Source organism: Astatotilapia calliptera, chromosome 18 (assembly GCF_964374335.1).
Source record: "Astatotilapia calliptera chromosome 18, fAstCal68.1, whole genome shotgun sequence".
In the NCBI taxonomy this organism is placed as follows: Eukaryota; Metazoa; Chordata; class Actinopteri; order Cichliformes; family Cichlidae; genus Astatotilapia; species Astatotilapia calliptera.
In genome coordinates this window covers 14,961,806-14,974,115 of record NC_137439.1, presented here as the reverse complement: position 1 = coordinate 14,974,115, position 12,310 = coordinate 14,961,806, and the positions used below count along the sequence as shown (strand labels likewise).

General features: G+C 39.7%; 1 protein-coding gene across 5 annotated transcripts in view; it reads right to left on the bottom strand.

The window, feature by feature from the left end:
- Positions 1-7,102: 7,102 nt before the first annotated feature.
- The window catches only part of fyco1b (FYVE and coiled-coil domain autophagy adaptor 1b), a 28,688-nt gene continuing 23,480 nt past the window's right edge, over positions 7,103-12,310 (bottom strand). For all 5 annotated transcript variants that reach the window (XM_026149663.2, XM_026149664.2, XM_026149662.2 and 2 more), the window contains 3 exons: positions 10,786-10,996; positions 9,136-9,245; positions 7,103-9,044 (listed from right to left, as the gene is read on the bottom strand). In XM_026149663.2, the coding sequence (XP_026005448.2) occupies positions 8,969-9,044; positions 9,136-9,245; positions 10,786-10,996 (397 nt within the window). In that variant the 3' untranslated portion in view covers positions 7,103-8,968. The remainder of the gene's footprint in view (positions 9,045-9,135; positions 9,246-10,785; positions 10,997-12,310) is intronic.

Sequence of the window (12,310 nt, the reverse complement as noted above, 5' to 3'; positions counted from 1 at the left end):
CTCATTCAGCCACATGTGTCTAAGTGCTTTATAACCAACGTAAGGACTTTTGTTGCGTCTTCCTCCTCTCACCCCAACCGGTTGCGGCAGATGGCCGCCCCTCCTGGAGCCTGCTGGAGGTTTCTTCCTGTTAAAAGGGAGCTTTTTCTTCCCACTGTCGCCAAAGTGCTGCACCCCATCTGCCATGTCACAAAAACTGTGTAGTTAAAAATCTAGACTATGTGTTGTTTTTAGGGAAGCTTACATCAGTCAGTTCAGACTGTTAGGACGTGATACCATAGCAAAATGTGGTCCTTAATGTAATTACCACAAAGGTTTAGTTTTTGAAAGGTTTGCATTTTATAAATGCCCCATTAGTTGCCCCTTACCCAAAGTAATTAGAATATCTATTTTTAACTTCTCACAAGGTATCTTTACCTGATGTAAACATGTAAAACACACAGCTATATACTGGCCTAAGAAGTTTGTGTAACAGCAAGTATGAGTACATTGGAGGACAATTCCTAACTTGGGCTGTGTGTGCTTGTGCATTTTTTGCAGCACAGGCGTGAAGCCATAAGAAATCAGGAAACAGGAGAAAGTTCAAAAAAAGGAAAGGGGAGTCCAGCAGAGGAAAACGAGATCTGCTGCTGTGTGAGCAAAATGTCTGGCTGGCCTGCAGCTTGTGATGGAGGGTCCCAGGGCAGCAGGAGCTGAAAGTGTCTGGTTGAAACTATGAAACTATATTTGACAGGAGCAAACTGTCTGAGAGGGGCCAACGCGACCTGTCATTACCACTACAGGGGGCTGCAAATCCTGAGCAGAGAAAGTGTTGAGAGAGGAAACACACATACAGTGAGCAAACAGATGGAGGCACATTCACAAAGACACACCAGCGTGTCCGTGTGTCTAACCTCACAATGCATACAGACATGCGTAGACTGCTAGGGACACAGCGGCAAGTCCAGATCAGTGCTGTGCTCTCTGCACATAGACAGGCTGCCAACTCACTCAGACCCATCTTTATTCAGTTATGATAATGCAGTGTCACGCAGGTACAGGTTATGTTAAGGTGTCTGAGGGGAAGACTTTAATAAAGCATGAGAGGTCTCTAAACAGGAGTGTAACTGTGGACAGTGGGTGGTCTGAGACTTCATCCACTGCAAATTGGAGATGTTTAGGTCTACTGTACTATAAGTTATATGTTAGAAACACACAGTATTTTGACAAAGGATGTTTTTTTGTGTTTACAGTGAAGAGACAAACTATCCATTTTTTAAAATTACATAAGCAACAAAAATGTATTTTCCCTACTGTGTTGGGCTAATTCGCTGCTCTGACTGTACACAGGCTATCAAACACCCACCTATGCACAGTAAATGAATTTTTCATTTCATTTTACTGCCAGTAATGCTGATATAATACACATTATGATTGATGGACAGTGAGTCAGAAATCTGCACATTAGGATTAACCCATGTGCATGATTCTGCCAACCTCAACATTACCGTGCCAGCATTGTCAACAGCAATCAGTTGGAGCAATGTGAGATGGAGAACAATGTGGGCTAACGTCCTGAGCTCAAAGACTCCAGGGGGCTGCAGAGATCCAGGCTAAATGTGTGCAAGCTTTAGAATTACACACCATTACAGCATAATATGAGTGAATAAAAGGGCTTTAAAGACAAAACTGTTCTGCATTCCAAAAGAAGTTAATTAATAAGTTCTATTTAATAGGTTAGGTAAGATACTTTTTTAGGGCACTGTCTTGCACTATGAGCTCCATTTACACATGAACGAAGAAAAAAAAAAGTTTCAAGAGTTTCTAGTGCATGCTATGATTAACTTCATTAGTAGATCTCTTATAGCATTAAACAAAGAACAACAACAAAATACTGTAATTCATTTTCACATCAATCATCAGATAATAAAAACAGACTTTTCTGTTGATTCTTCATCAGCTGTCACCTATGAGGTGCTAATATCTTCCACTCCAAACAAGAGCACATCAGAGATAATGTACCTCACACATTTTACTCTTTAGTTGCAAGGTGTTGCATCCCTTTTAATTTATGTAGCAGAACACAAATACAGTGCGTAACAAATTTATTAGACAACATGTCATAAAAAAGAAATATATTTTAGAAATCTGTCAAAAACTTGTCTAAAACTAAAAACCTACTTAATGAACTGATGTTGTGTTTTTATACCACGTTTGAGTCGGCATACTGGACTTTTCTGGGAAGTCAGAAATAAATCAAACATCCGACCACTAAAACTAATTAATCTGTTCAGGAATGCAAATTAAAAAACTGTAATTTGGCATCTTAATCAACAATAATAGTGTGCAGTACTTTTTTCTGTAAAACGGTAAAAAATAATTAGATTTTTAGAATTAAAAATATTTCAATCAAAAAGCTGGAACATGCTGGTGGATTAATGATTACAGACACATAAAACATGATTTTTGGTAACTACCAATACTGTGAAGGACTGCATGTGCTTACTTTTTTCAACTAGAAAAGAGAAGTTGGACTGATAAATGAGTTTTCGGGGGGGAAAAGACACACTTCTGTGTAACTGTCAGATACATGACGACGAGAGCAGAACAGCAGAGGAGGCTGTAAAGCAGTTTCTCCACCTATAAAGGAAAGTGTGATGTACTGTTATTGTGGAATGACATTTCATATAAATGTGCATCGTATGCACACTTGTGCAACAATGTGATTTTCCCCTTACACGCTCACACGTGTGAATGTCCCCATCTACATTCAACACGCAGTCACTATTATAAACAACCGCCTCCGACAGACACGCAAATTCATACATGTGCACAGCAACAGAGCAAATGACAGATTCAGTGAAGGCGACAGGCAGGAAGAGAGAAAAGCAGGAGAGAGGGGAGTCAGGGAGAGGGAAGGTGGATGTGACATGATTTACAATGAGATCATTAACCTTGAGAAACAGAATGGCCTGTGCGACATAAACACTATCTCTGAGACAAACACCCTCTTAGAACAATACCATGTGTACACGCACAGACACACACACACAGACACAGACTGATGTACGAAAAGGCAAACACACATCCTGTGATCCTTAAAATAACACGACTTAAGCTGTGTCCCAGACACGGAGAAGATGTAATGGATTCACACTAGAAGAAGAACAAGAAGTGGCAAAATAAAGGCATAATGAGAAAGAAACGTGAAGCAAACTATACTTCCCTTCTCCTATTTTCTTTTTGGGGGTTTTTTGGGTAAGAAGACAAATTCTTAAAATGCAGTAAACACAATTAATGCAGTAGCTGCTCAGAGCTGAAGTGACTGCTTCAGGAGAAAGGGTGCAAAGCTTCAGCTAACCAAAAATATTCAGACATGCATTCTGATTTTAAAAATGATATACTAAGACATTTAGATGTTTATATCTGATCATGATTTTGTACAGCAGAGACAGTGGGCTTCAAGTCACAGTACTTCCAGTGTTGGTCCCAAGCCTGGAAAAAACTGGGATGGTTGCATCTGGATGGGCATCCGCCATGAAATCATTGCCAAATCAAACATGCGGATGAGATTTTCATACTGATTCAGTCAGGGCCCAGAACAACAGGGTTCTGGCGGAAAATGTGCAACTGTTGGACAAAGACAAAAGACGAAGAAAGGGGGAACACCACAGAGAAGATTCATAGATAGTGAAGGAGGGTTGGTGTGACAGAGGAGGAGGGGGTAAAGATGGTAAAAACAGAGCTGCTGAAAGAAGAAATGAGATTTTTAATCTCAATGAGATTTTTACCTGGATACATTTTTAAAAAAGGATTGCTAGAAGAAGCGATTTTAAGGATATAGGTACAATATCCTGCACTTTGAGTGCAATGAGCTATAAGCTAATAAGAGCATGCTAACACAGGACATTTACAAGGACATGCTAGCACATGTAGTTCTGCATGTCAGGTACAGATAGGGTTGCCAACCGTCCCTTAAAATACGGAATCGTCCCGTATTTCGAAACAAAAGTACACGTCCCGTATTGAGCTAATAAGGGACGCACTTTGTCCCGTAATACAGTGAGAATCAAAAGTAGTCTATAACTTTTAATGGAATTAACGCTTTGTTTGAAAACATAATTCCCTGCCCCTCTCCTGCTTTTTGACCAATGAGCTGACAGCACACTTATGACAATTCGAGTATGACAATTCAGATTACCGCTCATCTCATTGGTCGAGGAAAGGTCGCTTACGGAGAAAATACCGGAAGACAACAGATGACCACAACAAGAAGCATGGCCAACAGGGAAACAAACGCCGACACTGCGGTGCAAGTCTCGGACGACAGTACACCTAAAGCTGGGCAAACACTGTGCGATTTTTTCAGTCACGTTAATAAGCTCCTGCTCAAACTGCACGATTGACTCGCAGGGGTTAGAAGTTGGTAGGTCACGTGCAGGGTCTCACACTATACGGCCCGATGCTCTGATGCGACCTGAGTGCTCACACTGTGCCTCCATAACATGAAGGTTATAACAGAAAATCTGTCGCTCTCTCTCTCCGTCTTACACTCACACAGACACACACACCACCACCATCAACTTTGCTAAATTGCTAATGAAAAACATGATCAGGCAGCTGTGAATGAGCAGCAGTGTAAATCCAGCTGTTTTCACGGTTGTTGTGGTCGTGATAATTTTGTGATGCCACATCGAAAAGGCTCGGATGAGCTTTCCAAAGTTCTACAAGTTGTGCCTCCATCGCTTGTGTCCAGATCACACGCTGCACAGCCGTGCTGCTCCGTCTTTTACACCAACGTTTACGTGTTTGCGCGCGAGCAGTGTGAGCGGCTGTGGTGACACCCTCACGAGCGATTGATAATCGGGAGCTGGTCGTGAGGTGTTAATCGCTTCTCGTTACCCCACGTATACTACACGATGCACGATGAAGGCCAAAATCGGTCCGATCACTCAAAAATCGGCTCAAAATGGGCCTAAAACCGCACAGTGTGAGCCCAGCGTTAGAGCAGCAATGTGTGTTCCCCTCAGAGAAAGGGAAGAATGGGAAAAGGAAAACACCTGGCTGGAAAAAAGTTAATATGGGCATGTGCAGTGAATATCAGCGCTATGTGGCCAGAAGTGTGATAATATAACTTATTTTGTGTAATAAACAACTGCAAGGATAGATGATTACAACAAATAGATGACTAATACATAAAAGTAATACATAGATGAATAATGATGATGAGTTATGATGCGTAATCATGGGAACAAGCGGGTTTACAAACAGGAGCAGCTGATTAGCATTAGAAAAGCTGAAATAATATTTCAACTGAAGCCAATTGTACTAAATGCACTAAATGTGCACTGTTACAAGAATGTTTTTCTTTCTATTGTTTTCTATTATTTTAAGTTAAGCAGGACAGAGTTCTTTTAAAGAAAGATTTACTTATATTCTCAAAAGTTAAGCATGACGGGCTTCGGTTTAAGAAGGAGACCTGTTTTATTGTGTTAATGTTGTCATTTTGAGCTAAAAATAAATGGCTAAATGATCATTTGTTTCACATGTGTTCATATCACAAAGAATACACATCTACTTAAATCAAATTCAAGTCAAAGGGTTAAAAAAATAATTTCACACACAAAAAAAGAGCTAGAAAATTCACCACACTGGGAAGGGTGAAGACAACTGGGTCGCCCGGCCCTGGCCACGAGGTGTCCCTTATTTATTTTTCAGGGAGTTGGCAACCCTAGGTACAGACCACCTAACAGTTCTTTGAGTACACAGTATATTTACAACAGTCTTACTGTACTATTTTAACAGAGTATCAAATTAAATTTACACCAATTATGAATGCAAGTTAACAATCTCAGTAACTAAAATACTCATATGAATATGATAAAAATGTAACTTACAATTGTATGCAAGTTACATGTTGTAGTTTCCCTCAGATTTAATATTTCTTTTGTGTTTCTCAGATTTGTAATTTGGACCGTTTCCCCAACCTTTTCCCAGCTACATGCTGCCTATGTCTCTTTGTCCACTGCATTATGAGTACCAACAGCAGGCTGAGGAGTCTTTTGTATTTAACATACCAACTCTGTGCTTTGAGAACATTTTGCTGCTTAGTGAGAAAAATGCTGTTAAGTTAACAACAAATGCAGTTAATGTGAAATTTGAGATTGTAGATGTAAAGTAAGGTGGGTTGGGAAATTTATCCTCACCACAGGGAGCAGTCTAACCCACAAGGTGAAAACTACACAGAAATCGTAAAAAATATATAATGTTATCACTCCAACTCCAGCAGTGTGGATACCAGCATTATGTGACTAAAATATGCAAATTAAAAATTGTTCATTCATTTAAAGCTGTTTGAATCATAAATAACGTGCTGCTGTTTCTTTCCAAAAATGTAACATAAAAATTTTTTCTGCTTTTGTACATACATTGTACATTTTAATAAACGCGGTGTAACAACAACAGATCCAGTAGTCACCTGTTATGTAAATAAATGTTTCACTGAACGTATCCTTTTTCATCCCGAGCTGGTAAGATTGCTGTTACCGGCTTCTAGTTCCTGTCCGCCATAGAAGTCGTACAGCCAGGTATGATCATGCTGTGGTCGGTGCAGTCAGGGCGTGACAGTCCTGGTACAGCGTCGCATGGAGCGCATCAAACTCACTGAGTTCCCTCTGGTCTTAATCAGCTCACCGAGCTCATCAAACGTTCCCCACGATGATCACTGTATCAGCTCCAGCACTGAAACCCTGTTGTTTACACCGTAGCTCCTCTGAGATTACAAGCAAAAATCACCCCCCACAGAGCATCTATGAAGGGGAAACTATCTATATAGGCCAAAACTACTTTCTGTAAACATGCCTTCTAATGCTTCACAGTTGGGGATTTTAACATCAGGCTAGCTTTTACTCCTTGTTAACCTCACAACCTTCAGCAAATTCAGCTGAATTGCTCCTCTGCAAACCGTACATGCGTGAATGTGCATGGTAGCTCTTCTGGTGGTTGTCGAGACACTTCCATCGTGAGCAGATTGACATCCACAGACCAGTGTGGCTAAAAAACAATGTGACCATCAAATACATCACAGTGATATGCTTCAGATTAAAATGCAACCACACATTCATCACACAATCCTTATTTATTAACCATAAACGTACATCATTTCTAGTATAAATATTTAGTTCTCATAAGACGTGCCGGCAGATTCCCTCTGGTAAATCCAGCTGTAAACATCTACAATCAAACACTGCCTACATATGGAGGAGAAAAAAACCTCATTCATCATCTGGCACAAAGGCTCATGGGATACATATCGACAAAAAGCCCTTTCACAAAGTGCATTATACAGCAGTCATGTCGCAGTGTCTTTAAATAGAAACTCCCATTTAAGAATTGTAAAATATACTTGGCAACTTGTCACTCTTAATGAGCGGATGTATAAAAATCAATTAGCATTTTTCCTTATTTTCTTTTCTCCTGTCAGTTCTTCACAACATAAATTACAAAATGGGTTTAAAATGGTGGAAGAGATTTTGTAAAACCTCTGGATAGAGCAAAGCAGTTAAATCAATGTTACTCTGTCAGTATTGTTAAATGATGAGACACTGAGAGGATTGCTGATTGAAAACTTGGATCATCTTCCACATTAAACCTTTTAAAGGTCCACATATGAAAAAATTCAAGTATTAAAGTAACAGAATTTTTGGACTTGTGTGATTTAAAGGCTGAGGCTCGTGTTTTCTGTTTGACACACTGCAGGTTTTGCACATTTCTCATAACAAAACACTCTAATTAACTCATCCAGAACATTACACAGCAAAAGCATAAAAAAACCCCAAGAAAATCATTCTAAAGATGATTCTTTTTTCTTTCTAGAGACAGTAACAGCTTTGTGCTTTTCATGAGAATTTGTCCCATTTTTGCTCACTTTAAATGTAAAACCATCAAGAGTGATGGTTAAACTGATGGGGAAAAACAACTAAATACTGAAGCACTGAAACTTACATTTTGATATGTGCGTAATGAAGATGGGAAAGCTTGCACACACTCTTAATGTTTGCATGCACAGAACCCAAGCAGCCACATTCCCCTCTGTCTTCAGCTGCAACCACTAGAGACAAAGCACTGAAATAAAGCCTGTTTACTCAAGATAAATAAAACCAAATGCTTTCCGGGTTCTTCCTGTGGTTCTGTTTCTTCCATTTAAGCTTCGTCATGATTGCAACACATCCATTTCATCTAATTTCTGACAGCTGAAAAGGCAACAGTAAGAAAGATATGTGAAAGGACTGCTGGGCTCATTCTACCGCAGCATTAATGTCCACTGATGCGTCAGTTAAGACTCTGTTAACATCAGAGTTGAATTCTTCCACTGAAAAGTTTTACAATCAAAGTTACCGTTAATAAATCAAGTGATTAGATTTGATCTCAGCTTGCAACCACAGACGCTTTCACAACAAGAGGCTCCCTGTTTGATTATGACTCAATCGCATGTGTTTGCCAGCAGTCAGAGCTTTTCTGGGAACAATGTACTACAATTATTACTGTATATTATTTTTTTTCTCATAAAGAATTTTTATCTTATTTACGCAACACCCCACATCCCTCCCTGTTTTTTTTTAAAGTGTATATAAACACTTTCTCAACCCTTTTTGTTTGATTTTGATACTTTTGGATATCAAAACATAAAACTTCTCATACTATGAAAAGAAGATTTTAACTGACACACACATTAAGCGGTCACATTCAAATACGAAAGCGCCTGAACTTTGGATATCCTTCCTTATGTATATTTAAACTAGCTTTCATAAAAGTGCATGCTGACATACCGTAGTGTAATATTGTTATTTACTTATGTGTTTTAATGCTGTGACCTTTCCGCTGTGGCTGCTCAGCATCAGAAGACTCTGAAGTGATACCTATGCGCTTAAACAGCCTTGACAGTTTGAAAAAGTCAGTGTTACACATCCTCGTGCTGCTCCTGCCACACTCAGAGGAGGTCGGTTCCATCGTAGACCACAGGCTTGTCTAGACTCAGATGATACAGCACTTTCTTAGAGATGAACCTGACAAACAGGAGAGAGAGAAAAGGCTTTATGTTCTGCTTTGTTCAGTCTTATTCTGAACAGTTGTTGTTTAGAGCACAGCGTGACTAACCTGGAGAAGGAATTGTCAAAGATAAGTGTGTATTCTCCAGGATTTCTGACTTTTAGTTCCCCCTGTATTGTCTCCTTGTGGGAGTTACAACGGGTCAGAGGGATCAAAACCTGCAGAGAGCAAAGGAGAGAAATCCGGGTTAAGGATTTCTTCTGTGTACACAAGATGGCAACAGGAGGCAACATTTTACCAACTGTGAAACCAATTCAGAATCAGCTTACTGAATCTAAATCCCAATAAATGTGCAGAAAAGCTGTCGGACTTTCTCCACTGCTCCGTGACCTTTTTTAACCCTGTCCTGACACATTTTTATGTTTGTTGCCGGGCAGCTTACACAGTGGGCGGCTCTGCTACGGCTGCATAAGAACCACAGTAGAATAAAATATTAGCTCTGCTTTATCACTGAGGAAATATGAACTGAATAATTTAGTTGCTTCTGCATGCACACTGCATATTACATCAGGGGTCACAGAATACAGCCCCACACTATCAGCAGGCTGGGAAAGGCCGCTTGTCCCTCTCTGACTTGATTTATTGCTAATAAATATTTAGGAAAAATCCTGCAGCAGTCTGAGGTGTTTTGTTGACTTTGATGAAATAAACTGACACAAACTTTTACTTCAATCACTGGTGGTTAGACGGTTAGGCTAAATACACATCCACGGTATTATTAAGGTTACACTATATAAACAATCTCTAAACTGTAAACTATAAACTGTAAACTATACATGTACAGTTTATCTGTCATTGACTGCCTGGCAAATAGAAAAAACATATCCAAAATAAAAAAAAAACAAAAGTAAAAATACAAAACTATATACAAAAGCATGTGTACATATACCCGTATGCACATCTGTGTATATGTCAACCCATCAGTGCCAGAATTTAAACGGGAAACACTGACCAATCAGGTTTGAGCGGGCTTTGGATGCACATAGGTGAACGATCTGTATAGAAAGCAAAAAAATGGCGGCATTTGCCAGAAAACATCTGAAACCGTCAGCTATCGTCTGACAGCGTTTTAATTTTTTTAAATTAATTTTCATTTGTAAGTAATGACCTGAAAGCTTAGCCCCGACAACTGCTGCAAGCACAGGAAGTCCTCCATATTCTAAGACATCAGACTAGCAGATTGATTTTCATATCGCATCAGTGTTAAAAGTTGGCTATTAACACATCCATTACTATTCATTTGGAGTCATGTTTGTGTGGCGGTAGTCACGGCAGTAGTGCCTTTTGGTCACTATCCTCTCCTGAGGGGAACATCTGGCTATTTAGCTGCTGAATGCTCCACTGCGTTCAGCAGCTGTTAAATTGTGTTTGTTGAACACCAAGAACACTGAGACTGAGTCAGTGCTAAAAAAAATCAGTTTGAAAGATAACCAACAAACCCAGTGTTGTGATGAGCTGCATATGCGAGCGACTGTTTTCTGTAGATCAATTCTATTCTTTCATATTGCTTACCCTTTTCATTTTACAACTATCAAATGAGATCAAATGTTCACGTTAATGTTCACTGGTGAGTTTATATTCCTTTGGAGATCGGTTTACAGTTGAATAAATCCACTTTATTGGAATGGAATTGGATGGAAATGTATCTCTGTGAGGACGTGTCCTTCACCCATGGTTATACACATGCTGGGCTCTCACCTTGGCTTGTTCCAGTGGAGTCTCAGTGCTCTCCCTGTAGACCACACTGAAGGAGATGCTCTTTGGTTCAGATGTGAAGGTCCAGGACACGGTAGGACCACGGTTGCTCATGGTGATGGGGATGGTGCTGTAACAGCTGGATTTGATGAAGAGCTCTCGGGGGCTGTCGCCAAACGCTGCGATGTCATCCACCGTGAAGTGCACAGAGAACCTGCAGCATGTGGAACGAAACATTTCACGCTGAAACAGTGGCACTGCAGTACCCAACCCAGTTTAATCTCATATCATTTATCCATTTTTTAAACAAAATCCTAATTTCCAATTTACTTGATATTTTTCAGGGTTTTTTTCAGTTTATCCAGTCACTGTGCACAAAAAAGTATTCCGATATCTATCAAACACCTTAAGAAACACACCACATTTACTGTTAATGAGCTAGAATAAGTAACTTCAGGGTCATATTTCTGTTAAACTGTAAAAAATATTAATTACAAATATAGTTGGCTGGTATCTTATGCTACATGACTGAATTTGCAGCAGGTTGAGAGCAGCTAAAACGCTAACATTTCTCAAAACACAGTGGTAATAAGAAGTACCGTGATTCCCGGACTACAGAGCGCACCTGATTAAAAGCTGCATGCTCTAATTTTAGAAAGAAAATCAATTTTGTACTTGTACAGGCCCACCAGATTTTAAGCCGTATGCATTTCACCTGTAATATGAGATATTTACACAGAAATATTACATGTGAGGACTTTTAACGTTTAATTTAATCCGTAAAGTAACATAAACATGGTAACATAAACGTTATGGTAACATAAACGTTATGGTAACATACAAAAATTCATACTGCAAATGCTTCTTTTCCTCGAACAGCGCCTGTAACACGGCTACCTTTAAGTACACGTACGTATCGTAACACACAAATTACGTTGCTTATGGTTTTTTTACAATGTCTCTTAACAACCGGTAAAAATATATACTGTATACAGTGGGGCAAAAAAGTATTTAGTCAGCCACCGATTGTGCAAGTTCCCCCACTTAAAATGATGACAGAGGTCAGTAATTTGCACCAGAGGTACACTTCAACTGTGAGAGACAGAATGTGAAAAAAAAATCCATGAATCTACATGGTAGGATTTGTAAAGAATTTATTCGTAAATCAGGGTGGAAAATAAGTATTTGGTCAATAACAAAAATACAACTCAATACTTTGTAACATAACCTTTGTTGGCAATAACAGAGGTCAAACGTTTACTATAGGTCTTTACCAGGTTTGCACACACAGTAGCTGGTATTTTGGCCCATTCCTCCATGCAGATCTTCTCGAGAGCAGTGATGTTTTGGGGCTGTCGCCGAGCAACACGGACTTTCAACTCCCGCCACAGATTTTCTATGGGGTTGAGGTCTGGAGACTGGCTAGGCCACTCCAGGACTTTCAAATGCTTCTTACGGAGCCACTCCTTTGTTGCCCGGGCGGTGTGTTTTGGATCATTGTCATGTTGGAAGACCCAGCCTCGTTTCA